At 42.5% G+C, this 24,566-nt stretch overlaps 1 protein-coding gene across 20 annotated transcripts in view; it reads left to right on the top strand.

Annotated features, from left to right (window-relative positions):
• Positions 1-24,566, top strand: part of FNBP1 (formin binding protein 1) — a 161,971-nt gene that overhangs the window by 95,590 nt on the left and 41,815 nt on the right. For all 20 annotated transcript variants that reach the window (XR_004249980.2, XR_009215196.1, XM_032165402.2 and 17 more), the window contains exon 7: positions 24,061-24,189. Coding sequence is in view for 18 of the 20 variants with exons in the window: in XM_032165402.2 (XP_032021293.1) it covers positions 24,061-24,189 (129 nt within the window). In the remaining 2 variants the exon portion in view is untranslated. The remainder of the gene's footprint in view (positions 1-24,060; positions 24,190-24,566) is intronic.

Below are 24,566 nucleotides of genomic sequence, written 5' to 3'. Positions count from 1 at the left end.
CTATCATTACCTTTGGATTTATTCCATCACCCTTTTAAAAAGTTCTTTCCTTAGATGCTTACCTCAGTCTTTCTTCTTTTCCAGTATAAACATTAAGATTACAGACTTCCCACTTAAGTACTGTTTTCTCTGTATCCCACATATTTTGGTATGTGGTATTATTAATGTTGTCCATTTCCAGATATTTGTCCTTTCTTTTACTGTTTAATCTCTCACCTATGATTAATTTAGAAGCATGGTTTTAAATTTCCAAATGTATGACATATTTCAACTTTTGTTACAGATTTTTATTTATCTATTTATTTATTTTTTTCTGAGACGTAGTCTCATTCTGTCACCCAGGCTGGAGTGCGGTGGTGCTATCTGGCTCACTGCAACCTCTGCCTCCCGGGTTCAAGCAATTCTCCTTCCTCAGCCTCCTTAGTCCTGGGATTACAGGTGTGCACCATCACGCCCAGATAATTTTTTGTGTGTATTTTTAGGAAAGACAGGGTCTCACCATGTTGGCCAGGCTGGTCTCAAACTCCTGACCTGAAATGATCTGCCCACCTCAGCCTCCCAAAGTGCTGCGATTACAGGCGTGAGCCACCATACCTGGCAAGATTTCTAACTAAATTGCATTATGGTCCTGGGAAATGTCTATGAGTTTGAGTCTTCTCTATTTGTTGAGATTTGTTTTACAGCCTAGTACACAGTCAGTTTTTATAAATATTCTGTAAGTAATTGAAAATAATGTGTATTCTCTAGTATTTTTATTAGGCCAAACTTACTGTTTTATCCAAATATTCCTATCATTAAGGATTTTGTTTTTCAACTTGTTCTAACACTTTCTGAGAAAAATGTGTTACATCCTTGTGTCTTAATTTCCTTGTCTATAAAATAGGGACACTGAGGAACAGGATTGATGCGAATATTAACTGAGTTAATATGTAAAAGGTGCACAAAACCATTTATGGGATGTTGCCAGTGATCTACAACTATTACAATGATAATGGTAGAGGATTATTGATTTTCTGTCTATTTTACTCTTTTATTATGGAGTTATTCTATTAAACAAATGAAGTTTAGAATTATAATATGTTCAAGTGATTTCATTTTTCATCAATAAAAAGTGGCCCTCTTTCCCAGTCAAGCTTAATCCCCTAAAGTCTCTTTTACCTGATGTAAACCAGGTATCTTTAAGTTAACATTGCCTGGCAGATCTTTCCCATACTTTGACTTTATGCTTTTCTTTGTCCTCATATTTAGATGTGTCTTTTGCAAATGGCATATGGCTGGTTTCTTTTTGTTTGTTTATTTGTTTTCTGTTTTTTGAGTCTCACTCTGTCGCCCAGGCTGGAGTGCAGTGGCATGATCTCCACTCACTGCAACCTCCACCTCCCAGGTTCAAGCAATTCCCCTGCCTCAGCCTCCCAAGTAGCTGAGATTAAGGTGCCTGCCACCACACCCGGCTAATTTTCATATTTTTAGTAGAGACGAGGTTTCACCATATTGCCAGGCTGGTCTCGAACCCCTGACCTCAGGTAATCTGCCCACCTCAGCCTCCAAAAGTGCTAGGATTACAGACATGAGCCACCGCACCCGGCCTGTTTTTTATTTTTTGTTTTGAAATAGAGTCTCGCTGTGTTGCCCAGGCTGGAGTGCAGTGGTGTAATCTCAGCTCATTGCAACCTCTGCCTCCCGGGTTCAAACTGTTCTCATGCCTCAGTCTCCTGAGTAGCTGAGATTACAGGTATGAGCCACCACACCTGGCTAATTTTTGTGTTTTTAGCAGAGATGGGGTTTCACCATGTTGGTCAAGCTGGTCTCGAACCCTTGACTTCAGGTGATCCTCCCGCTTCGGCCTCCCAAAGTGCTGGGATTACAGGTATGAGCCACCACGCCCAGCCTTAGCCTGTTTGTCATGCTTTTCATGATATTGTTCAAGTTCACTGTTACAAGAAGGCTCACTGTGATTGCATCCAAACATGAATATGCTGTGTAAAACTGCAGATAGACCAGCAAGACTTCTGGGTTATACTAAGGTAATTCCCCCATATAAGAAGTCATATAAAGCTGGGTGTAGTGGCTCATGCCTGTAATCCTAGCCCTTTGGAAGGCCAAGGCGGGAGGATCGCTTGAGCCCAGGAGTTTGAGACAAGCCTGGGCAACATGGTGAGACCTTGTCTCTACAAAAACTTTTTTAAAAATTAGCCTAGCATGGTGGTGTACCCTTGGAGTCCCAGCTAGTCTGGAGAGTGAACTGCGAGGATCACTTGAGTTTAAGAAGCAGAGGTTGCAGTGAGCCAAGATTGCACTACTGCACTCCAGCCTAGGTGACATAGCAAGATCCTGTCTCAAACAAACAAACAAACAAACAAACATATAGAAATTATATAAGAAGGTACAACTCACCTGGGCATGATGGCTCACGCCTGTCATCCTAGCACTTTGGGAGGCTGAGGCAGGAGGAGTGCCGGAGGCTAGGAGTTCAAGACCAGTCTGGGCAACATAGAGAGACCCAGTTTCTTCAAAATAATCAAAAAATTAGACTGGGCATGGTGGCTCATGCATATGATGCCAGCACTATGGGAGGCCGAGGCAGGCGGATCACCTGAGGTCAGGGGTTTGAGACCAGCCTGGCCAACATGGTGAAACTTCATCTCTCCAAAAAATACAAAAGTTAGCCAGGCACGATAGCATGTGCCTGTAATCCCAGCTACTCAAGAATCGCTTGAACCCAGGAGGTGGAGGTTACAGTGAGCCGAGATCGCACCACTGCACTCCAGCCTGGGCGACAGAGGGAGACTCGGTCTCAAAAAATAAAAAATTAATAAAAAATTAAAATTAGCTGAGCGTGATGGTTTGCACCTGTAATCCCAGCTACTTAGGAGGCTGAGGTGGGAGGATCGCTTGAACTCTAGAGGTGGAGGCTGCAGTGAGCAGTGATTGCACCACTGCACTCCAGCCTGGGTGACAGAGCAAGACCCTCTCTCAAAAAAAAGAAAAAGGTACAAGTCATAGCAGAGAAACCTGTGAGGTTCAGAGCAGACTGTGTGTAATTATGAATGTGTGTTTCGTGGATCTTTATGTATGGTGATGGAGGCCTAGGCTTAAAGTGGGTTCTCCCGAAGTGGGCATTACCTGGGTTCATTACCAAGCTGCATTAATGTCAGTTTTCAACTTAGGGTTTGGACTCCACACATGCTCTGAATTCTGGCTGTTTGTGGTTTAGAAATTTCCAGGATGACTTTTTTCTTTATTTTTGTCCCTGAGGCCAGATCCAAGGCAGTTTTAACTTTTAAAAAGTGCACTTGCTGAATCCAAAGGTGATTTTAGGACTTTTAACTTGTGCTGCCAAATTGAATTGCTATCCTCAACTATTTGAACATTTCTAAAGATCTAGTACTTTTTCTTACACTGGGAGCATCTTTTTGCTATTTTTATGAAAGTGCCACTTACCTCCTTTCCAAGGATATGATGGATTACCCAATTTTGGCATTACAAACATTGAAGCTGAGGGAGCAGCAATGTCTAAACATTGAAATTCTTAAGTTGTTTTGCTTTAGATTTGACTTGAAACACTGTAATTTCCCAAAACGCCCAGTACTTTGACTGTTCCATCAGTTTTTTACTTTGTTGCCTATGAAGGCTTATGTCAGCATCAAGCTAACTGGAGGCAGTTTTAGTTCTTATCATTATTTAATGTCATCTCCCATTATGACTTCTGACAGTCTCTGAATCTAACATAAATGTTTCTCCCCCAGTTCCCGCAAATGATTAAATTATCTAACTGTATTCAAAGCAGCCCATCCTCCTTTTTTTGTAGCAGCCAGCCACACAGCGCTGGGAACGGTAAGCCTGTGCTTACAAAGGCCTTATTTGTACCTGTGAACTTTGTCTTGTGCTTGATACAATTGATACAAACTATAAGCATATGTTCATTGTTTAAACTACCTAGGATCCTGGGTATAAGCCTGATTTTCTTTTCTTTTTGAGAGTTAATGCCCAGATATGGATTGAAACCACATTTTCATTAGCACTGTGTTCACTGTTGTTTTTTGTTTTGTTTTGTTTTACTTTTTGTGGTGATCGAGGTTTTGCTATGTTGCCCAGGCAGGTCTCAGACTCTTGGGCTCAAGCTATCCTCGCACCTCTGCTTCCCTAAGTCTGGGATTGCAGGTGTGCGCCAATGTGCCTGGCCAGCACTGTGTTCAAATCACCTCCATTTGTCCACATTCACTCTCAGACTTCGGTACGCTTTGGCATTGTGTTAGATGCCAGCGTGTGGCCAGATGTTTAGTAGTTCCCTTATAAGAGGGTATGTGTCATCCTTAAGGTACCCAGTTTAATTAAAAGTAAGTTTACAGTATAAAGTAGATATAAGAAAAAGCTAGCCGTTTTTATCTCTGAGCAAGAGTGCAGATTTGGATGCCATGAGGATGCCATGTTCCTTAGAGGAAAAATGAAAAGAGGAAATCAGCTTAATTGAACAATTTTTATTGGCAGGGAAAACTCAAGGAACCATGCAGTCTCTTTTTCTTCTTTGACATTTTGCAGCCGTCATAGAGTTTTGAACTTGAAGGCTTTGAATGAGCTCGAGTGATTTGGAATTAGTTAATCTGGGTTTGTAAAAGAAGCAGTATATGTTGGGTAGGTCATCTTGCAGCTCATGACCCCTGTGTTTCAGTTGAAGGTGAAACAGGCTCCCCTGCTGCCCTTTCGACGAGGTGGACTAGACAGCCTTACTCTGTTTTGGGATATTGAGAGGGAAACTGCAAAGGAACATGGGAATATTATACCATGTGCATCTTACTCTTGTAAAAAAAAATTAATTAAAACACCGAGATAAAGTATTCTTTGCCATTCTTCTCAGAGGTAATTACTCTTAACCCCTTGAGGTATATCCTTCTGAACCCCTTCAAAACAGCTGTTTTGGGCCAGGCACAGTGACTCACGCCTGTAATCCCAGCACTTCGAGAGGCTGAGGCGGGCGGATCACTTGAGGTCAGGGGTTCAAGACCAACTGGTCAAATGGTGAAACCCCATCTCTACTAAAAATACAAAAATTAGCCAGGCATGGTGGCATGTGCCTGTAATCCCAGCTATTCGGGAGGCTAAGGCAGGAGAATCGCTTGAACCCAGGAGGTGGAGGTTGCAGTGAGCTAAGATCATGCCATTGCACTCCAGCCTGGGGGACAAGAGCAAAACTCCGTCTTGAAAAAAAAAATACCAAAAATACAAAAAATGAGCTGAATGTGGTGGCTCATGCCTGCAATCCCACTTACTCAGGAGGCGGAGGCAGAAGAGTTGCTTGAACCTGGGACGGGGAGGTTGCAGTGAGCCGAGATCATGCCACTGCACTCCAGCCTGGGGGACAGAGCAAAAGTCCATCTCAAAAAACAACAACAACAACAACAACAACAAAAACCAAAATAGGTGTTTTGTATGAGCAATAGCACAGACAAATAAATTAAATAAAACAGGTATTTTGTTTGTTTGTTTGTTTGTTGAGACAGGGTCTCTCACTTTGTTGCTCAGGCTGGAGTACAGTAGTGTGATCAACCTCGTGGATTCAAGTGATCCTCCTGCCTCAGCCTCCCAAGTAGCTGGGACCACAGGGGCATGCCACCATGCACAGCATAGAGACGGGATCTCCGTATGTGTTCCCAGGCTGGTCTTGAACTCCTAGCCTCAAGTGATCCTCCTGCCTCAGCTTCACAAAGCACTGAGATTATAGGTGTGAGCCACCATACCTAGCCTCCCCCCCTTTTTTTTTTTTTGAATTTAAGGGAATTCTAGTAGAATTATGACTTCATGGTCTTATTCTCATCTTTTAAAAAATGTAACTCAGCCAGGCGCAGTGGCTCACCCCTGAAATCCCAGCACTTTGGGAGGCTGAGGCACTCAGATTACCTGAGGTTGGGAGTTCGAGACCAGCCTGACCAACATGGAGAAACCCTGTCTTTACTAAAAATACAAAATTAGCCGGGTGTGGTGGCTCATGCCTGTAATGTCAGCTACTCGGGAGGCTGAGGCGGGAGAATCGCTTGAACCCGGGAGGCAGAGGTTGCAGTGAGCCGAGATTGCGCCATTTTACTCCAGCCTGGGCAACAAGAGCAAAATTCCGCCTCAAAAAAAAAAGGAGTAACTCATTGGTGGAATTCCTAAGTTGTGAAATATTCACATGTATCCATTCATTCCCTTGCTCCCTTGCCCGTTGTTCACTGACTATCTGCTGGCAAGGTATGCGGGTGTAGATACCAGCACATAATCACACAATCCTTGACTCTGAGGAACTTGCCTTTTGTTTTTTCTTTTTTTCTTTTTCTTTTTCTTTTTTTTTTTTTTGAGACAGAGTGTTACTCTTGTTGCCCAGGCCGGAGTGCAATGGCACGATCTCTGCTCACTGCAACCTCTGCCTCCTGGGTTCAAGCAATTCTCCTACCTCAGCCTCCCAAGTAGCTAAGATTACAGGCACCTGCCACCACACGCGGCTAATTTTTGTATTTTAGTAGAGACAGGATTTCACCATGTTGGTCAGGCTGGTCTCAATCTCCTGACCTCAGGTGATCCCCCCACCTCAGCCTCCTAAAGTGCTGAGATTACAGGCATGAGCCACCACACCCAGCCTGTTTTCTTTCTAATGTTTGGTTTACTGTATTGTGAATTTTCCCACTTGCCCACCCAAACAACTCTTGAATGGCATTCTGGTGACAAAGACTTTAAAATCACGGTTTGTCTGTCACTCTGCTTTGAAATAACACCATGCTATACAAACTTGGATGAGAGGCTACACCTAATCTTTGTGTTCCGATAGTGCAGCAATGGGTTTAGTGTGGTACTGGGATGAAAAAGGAAAAGGTTATCAAAATGAGTGGAATGTGAACTAATATTTCTGAACAGAGAGAACAGTGTTTTCTAAATGCATGCATTAAACTGAGTTCATCCATGTCAGGCAATGAATAATTCCCTTTCTCTAATTCTCCCTTGCCTTGTGACTGTTGGCTCTTACATAATTTCTAAATGCAAAATAGGATATTGTCTAATGGAATCTGCAGTTAGTGGTTACAAACAGCCGCAGAAATTGTTAGTTAAGTTCAAGTTATGTTTTTTAAACGCCAGTAATAATTTCTTCCTTTTCTTATCGGTCTAGTTTCATTTAATTGGTATGGTTCTTTTTCTGCTAGAGTCTCAATTTATGAGCCGATGTTTTCCACCAAAAGTTAACGGTGCCTCTTCATTCTAACTCATTGCAATTAATTCTGAGTACTGGAGGGCCAGAAGAGCTCTCTATACAGTGCGAGAGGTTTCCTTATTTCTGACTAATTAGGAGTTTTTATTATATAACCCGATTTGAGGAAATGCTTTAAAACTTAAGTTAAAATCCTGACCGTGAGCACTGAACAGTGTATCAGTTTCTTTGGGAGTTTGCATTCCATTTTTTGTATACAGACTTCTTGAAGTATTTGGCTTTAAATGTGATCAACTTTTAAATTCTACATATAGATGTCCCTGTTGTGAAGCAGAATAGGAAATCCTGACTCATTTATGAATTAAAGTAGAATTCTGTGATGTAAACAGTAAAAAATAAAATTTCATTTATTTTTATTTTTTTTTTTTTGAAACAGTATCGCTCTGTCGCTCAGGCTGGAGTGCAGTGGCGCCGTCTCAGCTCACTGCAACTTCCACCTCCTAGGTTCAAGTGATTCTCGTGCCTCAGCCTCTTGAGTAGCTGGGACTACAGGCGTACGCCACCACACCCGGCTAATTTGTTGTATTTTTAGTAGAGAGAGGCTTTCACCACATTGCCCACGGTGGTCTCCAACTTCTGGGCTCGAGTGATCCGCCTGCCTTGGCCTCCCACAGTGCTGGGATTACAGGTGTGAGCCACCGTGCCCAGCCACATGTAATTTTTAATGTGTCATATATTCTATAATAGAATATTTTAAAGAGAAAAAGAAAATTATAGAAAGGAATCTATGTCAATTTTAAGCAAGAATGAAGGAGTTTACTTTAAATGATCAGTTTGATAATTATCTCAAGTAAACAAAATTTAGTAGTTTAGGTTTTCTTCAGTTGGAATCAGTGTTGCCAACTCTGTGAAGCCAACAGGATGGAGTTGGCTCCATTCTAAGTGAAGCCAGCCGCGTAGCAGAGTGTTAAATTTTTTTACCATTTGGGGAAACAGTCTGTAGCACGATGACCACTTTAGTTATTGTACGTATAAGGAATTGTACTATTGAATATTTTGGTTACCATTGCTGTAGTACTAGGTTGACATCTTTATTGAACATGTTAATATCTTCATTGCCTTCCCCACGTTTCTGTTTCTTCTAAAATGTCTGATTCTAGTCATCTGAAGGAATTGTTCACTGTAACAATTTAGAGAACTTTTTTTTTTAAGAGGAAGTGGTTAGTATAAATGCAGGAAATAAATTTTGCAACTGCAGCTTAATCTTTTTAGGCTTAAAAAAGTTTCAAATGCTTTTTATTGCAAACAAGAGAGAAGTATACAGAATTTTATTATAAGTATTACCAAAAATGGATATTGTTGCTATAACTGTTCTTTTATAAGTGGATCGATGTTCAGATCAAAGATTCTAGAAGACATGTTTGTTATTCTCTTTTTTATGTCTGTGGAGTTTATATTTACTCCTAAAAGTATAATTATTAACAAGCCTGTAAGTTAATGTGTAAAATAGCAATAGAGCAGCATCATTCTCATACCCTGGATCTGAAGATAGAAATGAAGAAATGAATTCCCTGAATATATATGTATTTATTTATGTGTGTGTGTGTGTTTAGCTTCAACACTTGGCACTTAGTATGTGGCCTGAACTGTTCTAAAGGCTTTTGTATGGTAAGTCATTTAATAAGGTATTTTAATTTTCAATGATAGTAAATGGCCTAGCCCATGGCTAAGAGCTTGTTCCTGATCTTTGTATTACGTGGAAGTGGGTTCAAATCTTGTTTCTATCACTTACAAATGGCATGACATGTGGCAACTTACTTCATCTCTGGTTCCTATTCTGTAAGTAAGGATGCGATTATGCACCTCAAGGGCTGGGTGTGAGGTTTCAGTGGGTGTGATGTATGCGTAGTGGCCTATTTTTAAACTGCAATTAATTGGCTGACACTGTTATTGCCATCCCTATTTTGCCCGTGTCCTTCTCCTTGCATTACTTCTGCCTCCTTCCTCCTCATCTCTTACCCTTTAATCTACTTTTTTTTTTTTTTTTTTTTGAGACGGAGTCTCGCTCTGTCGCCAGGCTGGAGTGCAGGGGCACGATCTCGGCTTACTGCAACCTCCGCCTCCCGGGTTCAAGCAATTCTCCTGCCTCAGCCTCCCAAGTAGCTGGGACTAAAGGTACCCACCACCACGCCCAGCTAATTTTTGTATTTTTAGTAGAGACGGGGTTTCTCCATGTTGGCCTGGATGGTCTCGATCTCTTGACCTCATGATCCTCCTGCCTCGGCGTCCCAAAGTGCTGGGATTACAGGCATGAGCTACCACGCCCGGCCATATTTTTAACATTCTAGGCATTCTGGGCATCTAGACATTCAGCAAGAATATTTGTTGGACAAAAAGTGAAACACCAATAGGACTATAATAGATACCTTTCATGAGGTCCCCAGTTAGCAGACTGGAGAGAGATGGATGAGAGAAGCATGAGACGGAGAGAGAAGGAAAACTTGAGTCAGTTGGGGAATGAGGTAGAGTATGATATGTAGCATGCCAAATTGTGTGAAGATCATCAGAACGATAGCAGTTTAAAAGCAATTAGGCCAGGCGCAATGGCTCACGCCTGTAATCCCAGCAGTTTAGGATGCCAACGTGGGCAGATCATTTGAGGTCAGGAGTTCGAGACCAGCCTGGCCGACATGGTGAAACCCCATCTCTACTGAAAATACAAAAATTAGCTGGGCATGGTGATGCACACCTGTAATCGCAGCTACTTGGGAGGCTGAGGCAGGAGAATCGCTTGAAGCTGGGAGGCGGAGGTTGCAGTGAGCCGAGATCGCGCCACTGCACTCCACCCTGGGCAACAAGAGCAAAAGTCCATCTCAAAAAAAAAAAAAAAGCAATTAATGATTGCTCTACAGACTTGCTAGTGAGACAAAGGAAAAAAAATTATAAAAACTATCAGTGAGGTCCATTATATATGAAATCACCTGGTCCTTTCATCAGCAAAACACTAGGAGCTCAACAGTTGCTCCTGCATTCTGCATCTGAAGAAGGTCTGTGCAGACTGTACGTTGTTGGGACAGGCCTGAAAGCAGAATCAGGACTCGAACCTGAAGGATATGTAGAAACGGAAAAGAGAGAGCACCACTGAGGTAGAGACAACTTCATCCGGGGCACTGAGGGAGCATGTTGCCAATGTTGACCTGCCTGCCAGGACAGGGGACTCTGTGACCTAGCTGGAGGAGTAAGATGAGAACAATTTGTGAAAGATACTTAAAGCCAAATGGGCCAGATACAGTGGCTCTTGCCTATAATCCTAGCATTTTGGGAGGCCAAGGCAGGAGGATTGCTTGAGCCCAGGAGTTCGAGACCAGCCTGGGCAACATAGTGAGACCCCTCCCCCCGCCCACCAATCTCAGAAAAAAAAAGAAAGAAAAAAGCCAAACGGCAGGGTGAATGTGACCCCAATAAAATGCTATTGAACTTACTCCTCAAAAAACCTACACTGGAAAGTGTTTTATATTTTCCAAAGGGCTTTTAGTCCTCTCCATGTTTCCTTTATTCCTTTATAGATAAATGGGGTGAACCTATAAAATGTGAAATTACCATTAGCCTAAAGTGGCCCTGCTGGATAAGGTACAGCCAAGACTGAAGCATGTTTCTGTGCTTCAAGTTCAGTGTTGTTGCCAGTTTACCATTCAGCTTTACTACTGGATTGTATTAAATAAGCTCCCTACTCTTAGCCACCGCTTTTTCCTACAGAACTAGGCAGATTATAGACGTGTGAAACTGGTGGGTTGAGGTAAGATGACAAATAGCTATTAGCACAGGGCCTCAGTATCAGGACCCAATAAGGAGAGGTGGGGGCTGTACTGGCCTAGGAAGCCCAAGTCACATGTAAAGGGGGCGGCCATTATTCACCATCCATCTACACATCTGTAGCCGTGTGATAATGCAGACCAAGTGTTGTCACGTCTTCCATGTCACTCCTTTTGGAGTTAAATTTCCTTCTTCCTGGAAGATGGGTTGTTTTAATGTTTTTTCCATGAGAGTTTATGACTGGCAAATTTTCTTTATTTGTTTGAAATGTCTTTATTTTTGTCCTCACTCTAATGTGATAGTTTAGCTAGATACAGAATTCTAGGTTGACAATTATTTTCTCTAAACATTTTGTTTGTTTGTTTTAGTTTTGGTTGTTTTTGTTTTTTGGAGACAGAGTCTCACTGTCTCCCAGGCTGGAGTGCAGTGGCGCGATATTAGCTCACTACAACCTCCGCCTCCCAGGTTCAAGCGATTCTCCTGCCTCAGCCTCCCAAGTGGCTGGGATACAGGTGCCTGCCACCACACCCGACTAATTTTTGTATTTTTAGTAGAGATGGGGTTTTGCCACGTCAGCCAGGGGGGTCTTGAACTCCTGACCTCATGTGATCCACCCGCCTCAGCCTACCAAAGTGTTGGGATTACAGGTGTGAGCCACTACGCCCAGCCTAAACTTTTAAAAAATATCATTCAGGCAAAGTGTGGTGGCTTATGCCTGTAATTCCAACACTTTGGGAGGCCAGGGTGGAAGGATCACTTGAGCCCAGGAGTTCAAGACCAGGCTGGGCATCATAGGAAGACCTTGTCTCTACAAAAAATGAAAAGTCATCTGGGCAGGCTGGTGTGTGCCTGTCATCCCATCTACTCAGGAGGCTGAGGCAGGATCATTGCTTGAGCCTGGGAAGTTGAGGCTGCATTGGGCTGTGATTATAACACTGTACTCCATCCTGGTTAACAGAGTGAGACTCTGTCTCAATAAAAAAGAAAATGTAATTTCATTGTCTATCATTGTCAATTGTTCTTCTTGGGAATTTGACATTCTATTTAATAGCATTTCTTTTTTTTTTTTTTTTAAGACGGAATCTCGCTCTGTTGCCCAGGCTGGAGTACAATGACGCAATCTTGGCTCACTGCAGCCTCCACCTCCCATGTTCAAGTGATTCTCCTGCCTCAGCCTCCCAAGTAGCCGGGATTACAGGCGTGGGCCACCATGCACAGCTAATTTTTGTATTTTTAGTAGAAGCGGGGTTTCACCATGTTTGCCAGACTGGTCTTGAACTCCTGACCTCAGGTGATCCACCCACCTCAGCCTCCCAAAGTGCAGGGATTACAGGCATGAGCCACCACACCCAGCCTTGGCATTCTATTTAATAGCATTTCTTTGTAGATATTTTACTTTCTCCTGTAGTTGTGAAGACCTTGTATTTCCCTTTGGTATTCCATGGCATCAATATGATGTTTCAAAGCACAGACTTTTTATTTTTAATTTATTCTGTTTGGGGTTCCTAGAGGATTTGTTCCTTTCATAAATATATGAAAACTCAGTGTGGTGGCTCACGCCTGTAATCCCAGCACTTTGGGAGGCCGAGGTGGGCAGATCACGAGGTCAAGAGATTGAGACCATCCTGGCCAACATGGGGAAACCCCGTCTCTACTAAAAATACAAAAATTAGCCGGGTGTGGTGGTGTGCACCTGTAGTCCCAGCTACTCAGGAGGCTGAGGCAGGAGAATCACTTAAACTCAGGAGGCAGAGGTTGCAGTGAGCCGAGATTGTGCCACTGCGGTCTAGCCTGGGTGACAGAGTGAGACTCCATCTAAAAATATATATATATATGTATATATATATATATATGAAAACTCTCCAGTATTAACTCTTCCTATATTATGTTGTTATTAATATTGTTGGTTTTGGGATTCATATTAGATGTGTGTGAAATTTCTCATTCTGTTCCCCATGCCTGATAACTTCTTTTTCATAGATTTCATTTCCTATATATTATATATGGTGTAACTTTGTCAGCTACTTCATGAAGTCTCTTCAGATTATTCTATTTAACTCATCTATTGAATTTTAAAATTTCAATGACTTTTTTTTATTTCTAGAAGTTCCATTTTATTCTTTTGAAGATATATCTGATCTATATTTAGAGCATCTTATTATTTTCTTATGATTCCTGTTGCATCTTTTACTTAATCCTTCAAAATGTTGTTTTCTTGTCATTGTTGTTGTCGTTGTGTTGTTGTTGTTTTTGAGAGAGGGTCTTTTGAGAGAGGGTCTTATTCTGTCACCTAAGCCCAGGCTGAAGTACAGTGGGACAGTCATAGCTCACTGTAGCCTCGAACTCCCAGGCTCAAGTGATCCTCCCACCTCAACCTCTGGAGTAGCTAGGACTACAGCTGTACACCACTATGCCCTGCTTATTTTTAATTTTTTTGTAGAAATGGGGTTTCACTATGTTACCTAGGCTGGTCTCGAACTCCTGGCCTCAAGTGATCCTCCCACGTCAGCCTCCTCTAGTGCTGGGATTACAGGTGTGAGCCGCTGTGCCTGGCCTGTTGTTCTTATATTTTCTTTCACATTGTTCTTTTAGCTCAGGTTCTCATTTTTCTTACTATTGCATCAGCTCTCATGGTGATTTATTTCCCTGTGCATTTATATTATTACTACCTTTTTTTGTAGAAGCATAACTTTGACAGAGATTGTTTTTTCTCTGGGAATCTTATAAAAACAGGATTGTAGAAGTATCCCCCCAGTGAGGTTTTATGGTGTTTCTGCCAGACAACCTGGAACTAATTTTTATGTTAATTTCTTGGCTTGGAGAATCTTGTACCATCTGTACTAGCACAGGCTGAAGCTTTTGTGTTTTAGAAGACACTCTTCCCCCACTCCACAGCTTGAGACCTACATAAGCTTCCTGGTCTTCTGTGGTCACGAGAAGTTTCTCTTGTTATTCCCCGTCTAAAAGAAAGAAGACAAAACTAACATTGAGATTAGTGCAGGAAGGGCTTGTAGTCTTACATATTTACTTCGTGGACAGTATATTACTGAATAACATGTGATAACATATGCAAGATTTTTTTTTTTTTTTTTGAGACGGAGGCTTGCTCTTGTTGCCCAGGCTGGAGTGCAGTGGTGCAGTCTCAGCTCACTGCAGCCTCTGCCTCCCGGGTTCAAGTGATTCTCCTGCCTCAGCCTCCCAAGTAGCTGGGATTACAGGCACATGCCACCATGCCCGGCTGATTTTTGTATTTTTAGTAGAGACGAGGTTTCATCATATTGGTCAGGCTCGTCTCGAACTCCTGACCTCAAGTGATCCGCCCACCTCGGCCTCCCAAAGTGCTGGGATTAAGGCGTGAGCCACCGCACCCAGCTACTTGGGAGACTGAGACAGGAGAATCGCTTGAACCTGGGAGGTGGAGGTTGCAGTGAGCCGAGATCATGCCACTGCACTCCAGCTTGGGCGGCAAGAGCCATACTCTGTCTCAAAAGTAGTAATAATCAATTTCAAACCTACCATAATGAAAAACTCAAGTCTCTTGCCAATGACCATGCATGAGAAACCGGGGGGAAAGAGGGGCCAAGTCTTGGAGACCATCATTTCCATCTTAGCAGGATCTCCAAGCTCGTGCTGAATTTCTACCAGCCTCCCTTGGAGGCTTGCCAACATCATGATGAGAAATATCAGCATTGGCCTCTTCTCCTTTAGCAGAAATTGTCACTCACCTTGAGTAAACAGATATTTCAAATAAGGCAACCAGAGCATAGGGAAACAGAAGACCTTTTCTTAAACCCGTTTAGCAAGTGAATGGGCCATGTGGGATTGAGATGCTGGTCTCACTGGCTATCTTTCTACATTCTCTCCTTCTATTTCAGTGGCCCTCCACCTACAATACTGGAGCTAGAAAGTTGTAAGACTGTTTAAAAAAAAAAAAAAAAAAAAGTCAGGAAATTGCTGGAATAGTTCAAGCATATTTCTTTGGTTAACTTATTTTGAAGTTTTTCTCTGTTTTGTATTCTAGCTGCCCTTATAATTTATCAAAGACAGACTCATTGTTTTGGCAAGCTCCTGGCCTGGAAGTCTCCAACAAAAACTCACAGCACTCTATCTGAAAAGGAATTTTTAAATGCATTCTTAGTCTTGAAATTGAAAATAGATTCTAGATACAACAGTTTGCTGGGAAATTTAAACAATGCCATTCATCATCCAACAACTTTGCTCTGGACAAAGAGCTTTTTCATCTCTTCGTTAGTGTCCCTTCTACTCCATTAGCTTTTCAGAGCTTTTTTTAAAAAATTAATTGATTGATTTATTTTTTTGAGACAGAGTCTCACTCTGTTGCCCAGGCTGGAGTGCAGTGGCACAGTCTCGGCTCAGTGCAACTTCTGCCTCCCAGGTTCAAGTGATTCTCCTGCCTCAGCCTCCTAGGAGCAGGGACTACAGGCACGCACCATCACACTCGACTAATTTTTGTTTTTTGGTTTTTTTTTTTTGAGACGGAGTCTCGCTCTATCGCCCAGGCTGGAGTGCAGTGGCGCAATCTCGGCTCACTGCAAGCTCTGCCTCCCGGGTTCACGCCATTCTCCTACCTCAGCCTCTCCGAGTAGCTGGGACTACAGGCGCCCGCCACCACGCCCGGCTAATTTTTTTGTATTTTTAGTAGAGACGGGGTTTCACTGTGGTCTCGATCGCCTAACCTCATGATCCGCCCGCCTCAGCCTCCCAAAGTGCTGGGATTACAAGCGTGAGCCACCGCGCCCGGCAAATTTTTGTATTTTTTAGTAGAGATGGGGTTTCACCATATTGGCCAGGCTGGTCTCAAACTCCTGGCCTCAAGTGACATGCCCACCTCAGCCTCACAGAATGCTGGGATTACAGGCATGAGCCACTGCGGCCAGCCTTTTTTTTAATTTGGTTCACTTCTAGGTTATATAAAGCATATTTCATTGGTTAACTTATTTTGAAGTTTTTCTCTGTTTTGTGTTTTAGCTGCCCTTATAAATTTGTCAAAGGCAAACTCTGATAAACTTTAAAAATTATTATTATTATTTTTTGAGACGGAGTCTCGCTGTCACCAGGCTGAAGTGCAGTGGCATATCTTGGCTCACTGCAACCTCTAACTCCTGGGTTCAAGCGATTCTCGTGCCTCAGCCTCCTGAGTAGCTGGGATTACAGGCACGTGCCACCACACCCAGCTAATTTTTGTATTTTTAGTAGAGACGGGGTTTCACATGTTGGCCAGGCTGGTCTTGAACTCCTGGCCTCATAAGCCGCCCGCCTCAGCCTCCCAAAGTGCTGGGATTACAGGCGTGAACCACTGCGCCCGGCCAACTTTAAAAATTCTTAAAAGTTATATATACATTTACTTTATCTTATTAAATATGGCTTTACATTGTTAAAACAGGATATACATAGCTCATCGAGAGTGTGACATAATATTTAACCAATGATTTGTTTCAAATTATTTTAAATTATTGGCTATTATAAACAGCACTGTTGGATATCTTTTGTTATTATATCATTAGGATAAATTTTCAGAAGCAGAATTTTTGGGTCAAAGACTACAGTAAAATTCGTTTGATTCCTTTTTTTTTTTTTTTTTTTTTCCTTGAGACAGAGTCTTACTCTGTCCCCCAGGCTGGAGTGCAGTGGCGCGATCTTGGCTCACTGCAGCCTCTGCCTCCTGGGTTCAAGCAATTCTCCTGCCTCAGCCTCCGAAGTAGCTGGGACTATAGGCACGTGCCACCATGCCTGGCTAATTTTTGTATTTTTACTAGAGACAGGGTTTCACCATGTTGGCCAGGCTGGTCTCGAACTCTTGACCTCAGGTGATCCACCTGCCTCAGCCTCCCAAAGTGTTGAGATTACAGGCATGAGCCACCACACCTGGCCATTAGTTTTATTCCTAACCATTGATAAATCCTAGAGAAATACGAATAGGATTTTCAGGGATTTCCAACAGGTTGCTATTTTTTCTGTTCTCAAAAATACCTAGAAATAGAAAATAATATCCAGTGGCCTCTACCTCATTTGTGTGCTGTGAAAATACCAGTGCTTATTCTCATTTACCTGGCCATGTCTGAAAGTCACGATTCTCTAGTGGTTATCAGGAGCTGGAATGTGCAGAAACTTTTATTTCTTAAACCATACAATTCTGTAAGTTTGAATTATCTACAGCAAACTTTTTTTTAAGCAGGAAAAAAAAAGAACAAAAGGTGGCCAGATAACACAGGTTGTGAAAATGGCAAGTTTAATTTTGTCCACCAAATGAGGTCCATGGCTCAGGTAGTTTGGAGAGGAGGGAATCGGGATCGGTGCTGTGCTGGATTCTTGCTGTGTCCCCAGCCTCTGGGTGGCTGCCAGGCCCATCTGCCAGTCAGGAGGAGCTGCTGCGGGTTGCTGCTCACTGAATAATGATTATAGGCATCCTGTCTGTGGGCAAAAGAGTACATTCTTAGAGGAAAGGGAATAAAATCTAGATTGAGCCCCCATTTCCATCCAGCCTAACATATAATTGGTCTCTTCTTGTGATAACAATGACATTAAATACTAAAGATGCAGCTGTTCCAAAAAACATTGACTGCTGTTTGGGCTACCAGCGGTACCGTAAAGTATTCCACATGGCTTTCCCCAAACTTTTGGTGACAAAAGATGGGCATTTATAATTTGTTATATCCTTTCAACAAAGGAAAAGCGGCTTTCCAAAAGCTCTGGACACTGCTGCTTTAAGTATCAGATTGCTGCAAAACTAATTGTGGTTTTTGCCCTTCCATTCAAATGACAAAAACTGCAGTTACTTTTGCAGCAACCTATAGTTGCTGCAATGTATAAAACAGAGATCTGGGGCCATGTTAAAAACTTAGTAAGTCTCTTTATTTATTCATTCGATCAACGTATAAATAGAACCAGTCTGTATTTGCTCATCTAGTTAAAAGGTCAAAAGCCATAGGCAACCTTGAAAAATGATGCAAGAGGGCCGGGCGCGGTGGCTCACGCCTGTAATCCTAGCACTTTGGGAGACCGAGACAGGCGGACCACGAGGTCAGGAGATCGAGACCATCCTGGCTAACAAGGTGAAACCCCATCTCTACTAAAAATACAAAAAATTAGCTGGGCGTGGTGGCAGGCACCTGTAGTCCCAGCTACTCAGGAGGTTGAGGCAGGAGAATCACTTGAACCTGGGAGGCAGAGGTTGCAGTGAACTGAGATTGCGCCACTGCACTCCAGCCTGGGCGACAGAGTGAGACTCCATCTCAATAGAAAAAGAAAAGAAAAGAAAAATGATGATGCAAGAGTATAACTTGGTAAGATGCAAGGTTGTAACTCGGTTATACCACATGCCTCATGTGAAATGAGCAAGTTTCTTAGTACACTTGTATTCTCTGCTTATGACAATTGAGACACTGCCAAGAGTGTTATTCTCCTTAATATTTTGAAATATTAAGGAAAAAGTAATATTGAGTTAAACAGGCCTGGCATGGTGCCTCATCATGCCTATAATCCCAGCACGTGGGGAGGCTCAGGTGGAAGGGTCGCCTAGCCCAGGAGTTTGAGGCTGCAGTGAGCTATGATGGTGCCACTGCACTGCAGTCTGGGTAACAGAGGGAGACCCTGTCTTAAAAAAAATAAAAATGAGCTAAACAGGAAATAGCCACACATTTAGGCCATGTTAATAATCTAAATTTAGCTAACTGAATGGATGATGGTATTTTTGTCTTTAAACCCATTAGGATTTCAAAATATTGGGCTACAGTTCAGTTTCTAAAATATTGTTTTCTTTATTTAGAAACTGCAACTCTGACCTTTTAGGCAGTATGGCTTAGTTCCATAATGATGTTGAGAATGGACTATGTTAAGAATTACCAAGAAGTGGGCCGGGTGTGGTGGCTCACATCTGTAATCCCAACACTTTGGGAGGCTAACGCAGGCCGAGGCAGGCAGATCACTTGAGGTCAAGAGTTCGAGACCAGCCTGGCCAACATGGTGAAACCCTGTTTCTACTAAGAATACAAAAATTAGCCGGGCGTGGTGGCGGGTGCCTGTAATCCCAGATACTCAGGAGGCTGAGGCAGGAAAATTGCTTGAACCCGGGAGGCAGAGGTGGCAGTGAGCCAAGATTGTGCCACTGCACTCCAGCCTGGGTGACAGAGTGAGACTCTGTCTCCAAAAAAAAAAAAATTACCAAGAAGTGAAATCATGTATAAGCCATACATCCTCAGGCCTATTTGGATTTATTTGAGGGAGATTCCCAAGGGTTTGTCAAAAAATTCTCAAGTTTAAATTCTGTCTTCCTGTTAGACAACGGAAGTCGTCGTGTAGATCTGATTCTAAGACGTCTGTGACCCAGCCTAGGCAGCGGGGGTTATTCTGGACTTTTTAGAATATTATCTCGAAATTCTGTGACACTGACTCATTGGAAGTAAAACAAGCCAACTCTCTGTACATCTTTCTGCCCTGTAGTAATGTTGCTGTAAGATGCAGTGTCTTTATTCTCAGAATGGGAAATTTAATTTAATTGAAAGAATAGCTTATGGTCTGGTTTAGAATGGAAACACTATCTCTTTGAGGTAATAGTTGCTATTTTTAGACTGACTTTTAAAAAGAGATGAGAAGTCATGATGCTTATTAGCTCCACTTAGTCTTAGACATTAGGAGATAGTCTCCAAAATACTGGTTAACTGTTATCCCAAATAAGTTCTCGAAAATACTTTACAAGATATTTTAAAGGTATTTTTGTCATAATGAGTAATTGATTCAACACTAGTTTTAGAGAAAGACTCTTAAATTCCATTGTCAAATAAACAGTTTACTAAACAGAAATAGATTTTCCATAGTGAAATTTGGTTAGAACAATGGTGCATTCCTAGGCCAGAGTTTCAGAAGTGGATATTAATTCAAAGCAGCTGGATGCAGGGGCTGAGAAAAAGACAATCCTGTCTTTTTGCTGCGGCTTTGGAGAATCTGATGTATCACAGTATTTTGCTGTTTTTGAAGGTTTCCCTATCCTTGTAGTCAGTGAGAGTGAGCGAGACTGTAGAAATAGATAGTCCTTTGCAATCGTAGTCCAAGCTTTTGCATGGAAGAAAAACTGGAGAGACAGTGCTCCTTTAACATAAAAGGCAGACCCTCTAAAATATACTTTGATTTATTTTCGTATACACAGCTTACTTTCTAGGGTGGACTGTAGACATGTCGGTCATTATTCAGCATCTTCCACAGTTCACGTCTAGGGCCCTTGTTATGTTTTCAGGATTACTGCATAGAAACAGGGCAAAGGGCATCATGAATCTATTAGGAGGTAATACGCTTACAGAAGGAATTATGCAGCTAAAGCTAAAACATGATTAGGGATTCTTTGGAGCTACAGGAAGAGGATCACAGCCACTTCCAACCAAATGGTGCTGGGTGGGGTACCTCTGGCACCAGCTTTCATGAGTAACATATTCTGCTTGGGTAAAATATTCTAAAATATTGGCGTGAGTGGATTTATTGTCAGGAAGCTTTCATCTGCTCTCATGGGATGTGTGTGTGTGTGCATGTAAATACATGCATACATATTATATATAATGATGGCATTCTGATGTGATGCCTGTTTGAGAACTTAAGTTATTTTAAAAACTCACTTAGATAGAATCTCCAAAATAAATGAGGAAACTACCTCCTGAGCTCGTGCTATTCTTTACAGAAGAGATGAAGAAATCCCCCACTGGATTTTGTGAGACTTTCTGAGGAAGGCTTGTGAATAAAATAGAGACTGTTTTAGAAATTTGAGGTCTAATGGGAATTTTTTTTTAAACATTCATAATGAAATGATACATGATGAAACTCAGCAGCTGAAGAGTTAATAGGGCATTTGTGCTGGACGGGCTCGGGGAACAGATGGAATGCATGTAGGTGGGAAAGCTATTATTTAAACAGAGGAGGGCTACTGTGTATTGGAAGGGGGTGGATTTTTGAGGGTAGCTGGGTACTTAACATTCTGGGGCTAGACTAATATATTTACTAGTGGACACGGGAAGAAGCAGACGCCAAGGCATATGGTCAGGAAGGGAGTTAACAGGTCACCAACAAAGAGGAAGAATGTGGCAGCTGAAATCAACTGAGGGTAGATGAAAAGAGGATAAAATGGCACCGAGAGATCCAAAGGCCTTAAGAAACTCAAAAAACCTCAGTAATAAGGAAATGTGTTTGGAAATACTGATATTGTTACCTTCATTTGGGAAGTGTTCACGTGTGAATAGGGAAGAAAATAAAGGAAGCAACTGTGAATTACCTTAGGCTTTCACCAGATGAGTATGAGTAAAATGTGTGAAGTAAAATTCAGGTTAACCCTTCAAGTCACATAGGCAGGAAACCAAAAGAAGATTGACATGAAAAAAAAGCCGATACTAAATGTTCCCATCAAGAAGAAAGTGGAACAACTACTTCAGCGTTCCTCTTTGGGTTGACATTTGAATGTTTCCATGTGTTTCTTTTCTTCCTTTCTTTTCTTTCTCTCTTTCTGTCTCTCTTTTTTTCTCTTTCATACTTCTGTTCTTTTTTTTCTCTTTTTTTTTTGAGAGAGAGAGTCTCGCTCTGTCGCCCAGGCTGGAGTGCAGTAGCACGATCTCGGCTCACTGCAACCTCCAGCTCCTGGGTTCAAGTGATTCTCCTGCCTCAGCCTCCTGAGTAGCTGGGACTACAGGCACCTGTCACCACGCCCATCTAATTTTTGTATTTTTAGTAGAGACGAGGTTTCACCATGTTGGCCAGGATGGTCTCAATCTCTTGACCTCGTCATCCGCCCGCCTCAGCCTCCCAAAGTGCTGGGATTACAGGCGTGAGCCACCGTGCCCGGCCTCTTTCGTTCTTTCTTCCCTTTCTTTCTCTCTTTTCTTCCTTTCTGTCTGTCTTTTCCTTGTCTTTCTGATTTTCTTTCTTTCATGATTAGGTCTTAATTTTCTTGTTTTTGTCTTTGTTTGTTTGGTGTTTTGTTTTGTTTTTTGAAACAGTCGTGCACTGTTACCCAGGCTGGAGTGCAGTGGTGCAGTCACAGCTTACTGTATACTCGACCTCCTGAGCTCAAGCAGTCCTCCCACCTCAGCCTCCCAATAGCTGGGACCACCGGCACACATCACCACACCCAACTAATTTATTTATTTATTATTTTATTATTATTATTTTTTGAGATGGAGTCTTGCTCTGTCGCCCAGGCTGGAGTACAGTGGCGCGATCTTGGCTCACTACAAGCTCCGCCTCCTGGGTTCACACCATTCTCCTGCCTCAGCCTCCCGAGTAGCTGGGACTACAGGCGCCCGCCACCACGCCCGGCTAATTTTTTGTGTATTTTTTAGTAGAGACGGGGTTTCACCATGTTAGCGAGGATGGTCTTGATCTCCCGATCTTGTGATCCGCCCGCCTCAGCCTCCCAAAGTGCTAGGATTACAGGCGTGAGCCACCGCGCCCAGCCAATTTATTATTATTATTTTTTGACAAAGGGTCTCGTTCTGTTGCCCAGGCTGGAATGCAGTGGTAGTGATCACAGCTCACTGCAGCCTCAGCCTCCCAGGCTCAAGCGATCCTCCTGCCTCAGCCTCCTGAGTAGCTGGAACTACAGGCACCTACGACCATGCCCAGCTAATTTTTGTAGAGAGAGGGGTCTCACCATGTTGCCCAGGCTGGTCTCAATCTCCTGGGCTCAAGCAAGCTGCCCACCCGAGCCTTCTGTAGAGCTGGGATTACAGGCGTGATCTACCACACCCAGCCAGGTCTTAATTTTCTGAAACATTGGTTTAGTAAAACAAAACAAAAACAAGCAAACAAACAAATAGTTGCCCTGGTGATGTTGGAAGACAGCCTATTTCCTGTTGTGTTTTTGGCTCAATGCAATGAGTTTGCCAGGTCACTTAAAGACCGAAAACCCTATCTTCATCTGGCAGGAGGTAGTTTTTTGCCTTGTGTGGACCTCAAATTGTGTTAGAGATTCACAAGATTATATTTATCAAAATAATACCACAATGCTATATGAATCTAAGGTGGTATTAACAGCATAACCTCTTGTACTTCTGGATGACTAGAGTTTATAGGCATTCCTGTTTGAACTTTAAAATCGATTCTGCAACTAGTCAACAATTGTTGCCCCTTTTTTAGGTATGTGATTAATTAGAATATGAATTAGAGAGAAACAAGTTTGTAAATTATTGATTTTTTAGGAGAAAAGCAATGCAGTAAAACATAAAATAGCACTCCTCAAAAAACATAAAAAGCATAAAGAAGGTGCCACACTTATTCCCTCTTTAGCATATATACTAAATATAAACATGGTAGAGAGCTTTAGAAAGGTCTCCTTAGGTCAGTGGTTCATATGCCTTTTTAGTTCATGAACGCCATTGAGAATTGGGTTTAAAAATTTATGGATTTCCCAGTCAGGCGCCGTGGTTCATGCCTATAATCCCAGCACTTTAGAAGGCTGAGGCGGGTGGATTGCTTGAGTCGAGGAGTTCAAGACTAGCCTGGCCAATGTGGTGAGACCTCATCTCTATAAAAAAAATACAAAAATTAGCCGAGCATGGTGGTGCACGCCTTTAGTCCCAGCTACATGAGAGGCTGAGGTAAGAGGATCGCTTGAACCTAGGAGGTTGAGGCTGCAGTGAGCCAGGATCGTGCCACTGCACTCCAGCCTGGGTGACAGAGCAAGATCTGATATCAAAAAAAGAAAAAAAAAAAAGTATGAATTTCTCATCCCCTCCTCAAAAAAAAAAAAAATGTGTATATGAGATGAGCAGAGGTTCCCACAAGGGTCATCCAAGTAATGTAAATTGGCCCAAGTGCAGACAGTATAGAATGGCGTGTCAAACTAGAAGGTACACGCCACGTTAAGGCAGTAGCGAATGGTGGAGTTTTATACAAACTAGGATGCACATTGCTTACCTAAAGTCAATTCAATTCAGAACATTAAAAAGCACCCGCGGAATACATTTGAGGTAAATCTGGCCCTTAGGCATCCCAGTGTGGAGTTCTAGGCTTTTATTGATTGCACCCAGGCTTTTATTTATGGTGTATAAACGTAGGACTATTCTTGTTTTTGCCCTAAGGCCCGACAACAAGCTCAAATACGTCACCAAATGGCAGAGGACAGCAAAGCAGATTACTCATCCATTCTCCAGAAATTCAACCATGAGCAGCATGAATATTACCATACTCACATCCCCAACATCTTCCAGGTAAGTCCTGAACATCTCTCAGACTTCATGTTTTATGCTTTGCTTTCCTTAGAAACATGACACTTCTGAATTGTGATTGCTGGGTTTGTATTCTGAGTCTTTATATAATTCCAAATTTCCACTAATTTTTTTTTTTTTTTTTTTTTTTTTTTGAGACAGAGTCTTGCTTTATCGCCCAGGCTGGAGTGCAATGGTGCAGTCTCGGCTCATTGCAACCTCTGCTTCCTAGGTTCAAGTGACTCTCCTGCCTCAGCCTCCCGAGTAGCTGGGACTACAGGCACTCACCACTGCGCCTGGCTAATTTTTGTATTTTTAGTAGAGATGGGGTTTCACCATGTTGGCCAGGCTAGTCTCGAAGTCATGACCTCAGGTGATCT

This window comes from Hylobates moloch, unplaced genomic scaffold, assembly GCF_009828535.3.
Source record: "Hylobates moloch isolate HMO894 unplaced genomic scaffold, HMol_V3 SCAFFOLD_10, whole genome shotgun sequence".
NCBI lineage: Eukaryota > Metazoa > Chordata > Mammalia > Primates > Hylobatidae > Hylobates > Hylobates moloch.
The sequence above is the reverse complement of the archived record's forward strand: the minus strand, read 5'-3'. Positions and strand labels throughout refer to the sequence as shown.